General features: G+C 35.1%; 2 protein-coding genes across 2 annotated transcripts; both read right to left on the bottom strand.

The window, feature by feature from the left end:
• Positions 1–1447: 1447 nt before the first annotated feature.
• LOC144997365 (uncharacterized) lies at positions 1448–2330 on the bottom strand. The gene has a single exon (XM_078957258.1). The coding sequence runs from the start codon at positions 2314–2316 to the stop codon at positions 1576–1578; it is 741 nt and encodes a 246-aa protein (XP_078813384.1). The 5' UTR covers positions 2317–2330; the 3' UTR covers positions 1448–1575.
• Positions 2331–5538: 3208 nt separating this feature from the next.
• On the bottom strand, positions 5539–6758 carry LOC144997238 (uncharacterized). The gene has a single exon (XM_078957097.1). It carries the CDS (start codon positions 6722–6724, stop codon positions 5969–5971), a length of 756 nt encoding a protein of 251 aa, XP_078813223.1. The 5' UTR covers positions 6725–6758; the 3' UTR covers positions 5539–5968.
• Between the last annotated feature and the right edge of the window lie 497 nt (positions 6759–7255).

The following is a 7255-nucleotide window of genomic DNA, read 5'->3' as shown; positions in this document are numbered from 1 at the left end:
AAAGATTTTGGACTCCATCCATATTTTTTTATAACCACAAGGACCAAATTTGCAGTTTAGTCTAAATAAAAATATCTAATAAAAAAATAGGGTTATGTGCATTAGGGATGAGCAAACCCAAACCAAAAAACCAAGAAACCGATTAAAACCGACGAAACCGGAATCGAAAAAACCAAAACCGAAGCAAAACCGACGATTAGGGTTTGATATTTTTAAAAACCGAAAAATCGGGTTCAGTTTCGGTTTTTACCTAGAAATCGACCCATCCAACCCGAGAAACCGACCCATACTTAAAATCGACAAACCGCCCCAAGAAACCGACCCATCCAACCCGACAAACCACCCATACTTGATTGTGCTTTGGTTGTAATAGACTATTTCGGGCTTTGGTTGTAACTTGTAATAGACTATTTGTCGTAAGACTCATGTTTTTTAAAGTATTTAACTTCAATTTTGTGTTTTTTAAGTATGTAGCTTGTTGTTTCGTTTATAGAAAATGGGTTAAAACCCAAAACCCATGGGTTTAAACCCAGAACTCGTGACTATATGGCTTGAACCCAAGAATCGAAAAACCAACCAAATCGATCTCAGAACCCGAGAAACCGAACCGACCAGAAACCGATCCTATTGAGTTTTGAAAACTAGAAACCGACCATTTATGGGTTGGGTTGGGTTAGGTTTGGGTCCAAGACCATTTATGGGTTGGGTTAGGTTAGGTTTGGGTCCAAAACTGACTCATGCACAGCCCTAATATGCATCTACCCACTTTGCCCTAACCCCCTCCCCCCCCCCCCCCCCCCCCCCCAAAAAAAAAAAAAAAATGATATTTGATATTAAGAAGGTTATGAACACTTATTTTTTTATAACAATATATTTTATGTTTTTCATTTTTTATAGCAAAATATTTTTATTTTTTTCTATTTTTTTACAATTATCATTAGCCATTAATCATAACAATTTATCTATACAACTATTAACCAAAACCGATATTAATCAATAGATATATTTTAGTTTTAGTTTTCATACACACTAACACACATAACCTATTAAAAGAAACATTAATTGACCCCTTAAACTTGTATAAAAGCAACATTTGGTACCTGAACCTTGTAACTATATAAATTTTACATTTTTAAGATGTGTTTGAAAACGGGTTTCATTCTCACCATGTTTAGGTTTTCTTGCATTGTTTTCACCACAAAATAAGTAATTTGTTATGATAAATAACAAAGAAAACTCGAGAATTTCCTGATCACGTAAAAGTTGATGTTGCAGCAATTTGACAATGGAAATAATTACCAAACAAATGTGTTGATTGGAATTGTTTATGGTTCGCTAGGCATAATGAGTTAAAGTCATATACTCATATTTTATCAAGGTTTCAAAACTATCATAAACATATTAATAAACCCACGTCCGATTAAAAATTGCACTAGACAGACACACATAGGTTCAGAGTTGTCAATATTAATAACAATAAATGTACGTATTTACATGTTAAATCAATCCCATGAATTCTAAACAAATTAATCAAGAAAAGAAAAGAAAAAAAATGAGAGAAATTAACATTAGTCTCTAATTAATTAAATTCACCCCACAATAATCTTCACCCTGTTGATCGTTTTCATCTTCACTAACATACGCCGACAGGTTAATATACTTCTCCTGTTCAGCTCGATCTCTCCACCTTGCTCGACATATCACACAACACGTTGATCTTCTCCTACTACTCCTCTTCCACGCCATGAAACAATCTTCATGAATTGGATTCTTACAGGTGGCACACGCCACCAGTTTCCGATCACCTCTCCCCATCTCCTCCAGACACACCGGACAATTCGAACCCTCTTCCGCCACCACCGGCGGCCGTTTCCCATCCGGGTTGGTGGCGGCACGGTGGAGATACATTTCCTGGAAGCGTTGTCGGATGGCTACACCGGCAACGGCATCTGCAGAGACGGGAGCTGAGAGGAGGCGGGTGAGTTGGCAGGGATGGAGGTTTCGGCGCCATAAACAAGGGTCGTCGAGGGAGATGGAGAGGATGCGGATGTAAACGAAGAGGATGTGTTTGCATGGGGTGGTCCGGTCTGGGCATGTGCAGGATGGAGCGGCGGAAAGGGTGACTGTGTAGACGTTTCCGGTGGCGCCTAAGATGAAGAAGTCGTTGTTAGAGCGGTGGAGGAGACGGAGACGGTGTTCTAGTGCACGGAGGACTCGTTCTGTGAGAGGCTCGGGTGGGTATTGTGTGTAGTCTGCTGGCGGCGGTGGCGGTGGTGTTGGTGGTGCGGCGGAGGTGGAGGGATGTGCAGGTTCCATTTTTTTGGGTTTTCTTGTGGGGAAATGGTGTGTTGATGGGGGTATTGTAGGTGATGTAGAGATTCTTGGAGGAGACGTGAGGGGGAGGTAAGGGCGTAAGTTAACGGGATAAGTTACCGGTTGCCTCGTTAATATGAGGTTTAGGTTGTCTGTAAGGCAAGTCAACATGTACAAGAAGGGACTTCAAGGGGAGTTTGACTTATATATAAAAGACTATTCGTTGATTCATAATATAAATCGAAATTTCTTGAAAAATTAGAAGGAAAATTTTCAATTTGTAAGGCAAATAGTTAATATGTTTAACTTATTCCGAATAAACAAATAAAATGAAATAAAATATACAAAATACAAAATATTATTTTTAGATTTACAAATCATAAAGGAATAAGAAAGTTAGATAAATGACACAAAATATTTAAAATACCAAAATGTCTTTTGTAATATGAAAAGAATGGTTGGTTTAAAATCATGACCCTTATTAATGTACTTGACTACTTGTAATTGTTGATTTTGGTTGACAGTCTTTATGGCATAACGGAGGTTGAACAAAGAGAGTTCAATCAAATGCCAACTATATGTATATTATATTTAATTCATTAAAAAAAAAAAAAAAAAAAACTCACCATTTTGCATTGATATAGGCTAATATGAGGTTCAATCCCCATTGAACTCTACATTTTTTTTTCTCTTATATTCAATTTAATTCTATTAAGCTCCTATTCAACTCCAAATTGTGGATGTCCTTAAGCATTACATTGTTAATTAAGTTAGCATATATTGGTCTTCACCCCTATGTATTGCTTCATACGTTTTAGACATTCACTTAACCAAAAAAACTAGTAATATCAAATTTGAACACAAAATCAGAAGAAAACCCCGACTTTCTCGTTAGTGTAAAGTTGTAAAGGCACTAAGGGAGAGGTCGAGAAGAAGAACTAAAACTTTGAAATAAAACTCCCGTTGCCTCATCTTCTTCGGTTCTATTGACTCTTGGAATTAGGCGTGCAAAATGCATTTACCAAGAAATTTAAAGTGTTCTTTTCTTTTTTCACGCTCGGTTTTTGCCTTCTCAAACCTCAAATGATGTCTTTGTCAGGAAATATGTCTTGGACCTAAATGAAATACGTACCTAAAAGAATAAACAAATGCCTTGGCCAGTCTTGATTAACATGTGGTACATGTCATTTGAGATTGTCGTATGTCTTGTAAAATGTAAATGACATTTTGTTCATGTTGTATTTTGTATTACTTCCAATATGAAAAAAAAAAAAAAAAAAAAAAAAAAAAAAAAAAAAAAAACATGGCTCACTAGATATTTAGATGTCCAATCATGATTCAATGTGCCTTCTGTGTGGGTCATATAGACATATTTACTGTTTTCGTGCCATATATAGAAATAATATGGAGAATTAATTAAAGGAATCCTTTCAAAAAGTCACAACACATTTAAAGAACATTTTTATGTCTAAAAATAATTATATAAAAACTATTTTGTCAATTACATGACTAATTATGTTTTTTGTAAGTAATGCTTCATTACCATGTGTTTAGTTTATGTATGATGACACTCATTGACGATCATTTATATCGCTATAATTACTATGTTGAATATTGTTAAAACTAGCTGGGTAAGTTTCCACGTAAATAGCTAGGTTTGTTGGGCCGAAATATATGTTATCCGGAAACACAAAAATTGGTTGTCACATGTTGGCATCGAAAATATGGATAAACTGTCAATTAGGATTTGATGATATTGGTAACTTGTATTTAATAAACTAACTTTGTATTTTCTGTGAATTGTAAAATATAGACAATATGTCCTAATAGCAGATTGTGTAGTCAAACAAAAGTTGGTCTATATAGAAAAGAAGTTAGTACAATCTCTATATCAATTAAGAAACACAAGAAGAACAAAAAAATAAAAGACAATCTCTCCGTCATACTATAAAAGACGTTATGTTAATTTGTTAGAATGTCATTGTCAAATTTAGGGATGATAATCCTATCGATTAAATAAATCTAAATTGATTTCGATTGTCAAAATATGGATCTAAATATAACAAACTAACCAAATTGCAATTTGTTTTGATTGATTTTTACAATTCGTTTTTTAAGAGGCAATACATTTTAATAAATATATAACTTCAGTATTAGCCCAATCAATAAAAAAAACTAGAGAAAATTGTTTAAATCGTTATGAATTAAAATTTATAAACAACTACAAATTAAGAAAAAATATATTATAATTTTAAATTTTATAGATAAAACTTTTTTTTTTGTAAAAAGTACGTTATAAAGTATTAAATGAGACTTTCTGATATATTAAAAAATTAGTAAATTATTAAAATACTAAAGATATATATTAAAAGTAAATAAAATAAATAAATAAATAAAAATTGTTAGTCGGATATTTTAGACCATCCAGATTTTATTTTATAAACCAAAATCAATCCAAAATCCTAAATAATAATTCGGTTTTTTCGAAGACCAATCCAAAATTCCGAATATCTACAGGAAATTGTTTAATTATACGATTTTTTTATTCAAATAGTAAACACGCCTATTCAGATTTGAGTTATGTGTTTATGTATGATTACATTGTTTAGTTGTTTAGGTACTCTATAATGATACAGAGTACATTGTTTAGGTACTTTATAACACCTAAATTGTTTGAGTTGTGTGTTTAGGTACACTCTATAATGATATATTCTTAAACATCTACATACACCACAATATCTTTTTTTCTCTTCGACAAGGAAATTAATTTAGCTCCTTAATAAACAACCTCTTATTCAAAGATTCAAATGCATCAGTCCTCTTGTTTCTCTGTTCACACTAATTTAACGGTTATTTAATAGTCGTTGATCGAGTAAGATATGATTGAGTCAAAGCGAGTCAAACATAACTTTTAATTTAACCGAATAAAAAACATATTAAAAAAGTCATGACCGAATCAAAAATTCTTAAAGGACACATCAAATATTTTAAATATGACCGACTAAACCCAAACCTTTTACAAAAACCCAATAAAAAAAACATATCAATAAGAACGTTGGACTTGCTAGCCGAATTAAGTGTGAGTTACCCGCAAACTGCATGGTATGCGTGTAGATGTTTCTATTTATATTTTGAATTAATCCCATCAATTCCAAACAAATGGACAAGAAATAAATAAAAGGGAAAATGACTTACGACCCCAACGAAGTTTCCAAACCGTTCAAAAAACCCCAATCATGTTTTGTCTGTTCAAAAAAACCCAATAAACTTAACATTTTGTCTAAAAAACCTAACTAAGTTAAACTTTCTGAAAGTCAATTAAGAGAAACGAATGACATGGCTTATTAGTGTATCGGAAAAATGACTTGTTAGACCAACGAAGTTTCCAAAACGTTTAAAAAATTCCAATCATGTTTTAACTGTTCAAAAAAAAACCCAACGAACTTAAACAAAACAAAGTTGGGATTTTTTGAACAATTTAGAACTTTGTTAGACTTTTTAGATAAAATGTTAAGTTCGTTGGATTTTTTTGAACAAACAAAACATGATGGGGTTTTTTTAAATTGTATGGAAACTTCATTTTGCTTTTAATCATTTACCCTAAATAAAATATGAATGAGAGAAATAAAAAGTCTATCTCTATTTTTTTATATCTCTAATCATTTACATTCACCCCACTATTATCCACATCCTCTTGACCATGTATGGTGTTTTCATCTGCGCTAACATACGCCGAGAGGTTAATATACCTCTCTCGTTCAGCTGGATCTCTCCATCTTGCACGACATATCACACAACTCGTCAATCTTCTCCTACTACTCTTCTTCCATGCCACCAAACACTCTTCATGAATCGGATTCTTACAAGTCTCACACGCCACCAGTTTCCGATCCCCTCCGCCCATCTCCTCCAGACACACCGGACAATTTGAACCCTCTTCCACCTGCACCGGGGGTCCCTCCCCATCTGGGTTTGTTGTGGCACGGTGGAGATACAGTTCTTGGTAGCGTTGTCGGATGGCTACACCAGCAACCGCATCTACAGCGACGGGAGCAGAGAGGAGGCGGGTGAGTTGGCAAGGGCGGAGGGTGCGGCGCCATAAACAAGGGTCGTCTAGGGAAACAGAGAGAAGGCGGATGTAGACGAAGAGTATGTGTTTGCATGGGGTGGTACTGTCAGGGCATGTGCAGGACGGGGTGGCGGAGAGAGTGACTGTGTAGACATTTCCGGTGGCGCCTAAGATGAAGAAGTCGTTGTTAGAGCGGTGGAGAAGAAGGAGACGGTTTTCAAGTGCACGGAGGACGCGTTCGGTGAGAGGCTCAGGTGGGTATTGGCTGGAGTCGATTGCTGGTGGTGGCTGCGGTGGTGTATCCAAGGTGGATATGGAGGTGGAGGGATGATCGGAGTCCATTACTGTTTAGTTTTTTTGGCGGGAAAGGGGTAATGTATAGAGATTCTTGGAGGAAACGTGAGGGGGAGGTAAGAGAGTAAGTTAACGGGATAAGTTACCGGTTATCTTGTTAATATCAGCTTGAGGTTGTCCGTAAGGCAAGTCAACATGTACAAGAAGGGACTCTTAGAGGGGGTTTGAATCAAAATAAAAAAGCCAATAAGGATAACGATTTATTTTATTTTATTTATATTTAATCAGTTTTTACATTATATATCATTTTTTTTAAAACGGCCGAGATTTTATTAAAGCCACAGCCTAAACAGCAAGGCTGGCCAAAAAGAGAACAAAACAAACGGAATTACAAAATAATTTCCATAATTTTCCTTATGTTTAACCCAACCAAAGACCATCGAGAGTATATTATCCGTCAACTTCTAGGAAGAAACTCGAGCCTTGTGGAATAGGTTTTCGCTTCTCGCTTTCCAAACACACCATAGATAACCATGGAGGATAACCAAAAGAATTTTTCGTATTTTGGGACAATTGTCC

This window comes from Lactuca saligna, chromosome 5, assembly GCF_052625555.1.
Source record: "Lactuca saligna cultivar CGN05327 chromosome 5, ASM5262555v1, whole genome shotgun sequence".
NCBI classification, from domain to species: Eukaryota; Viridiplantae; Streptophyta; class Magnoliopsida; order Asterales; family Asteraceae; genus Lactuca; species Lactuca saligna.
This window is presented reverse-complemented; position numbering and strand designations above follow the sequence as displayed.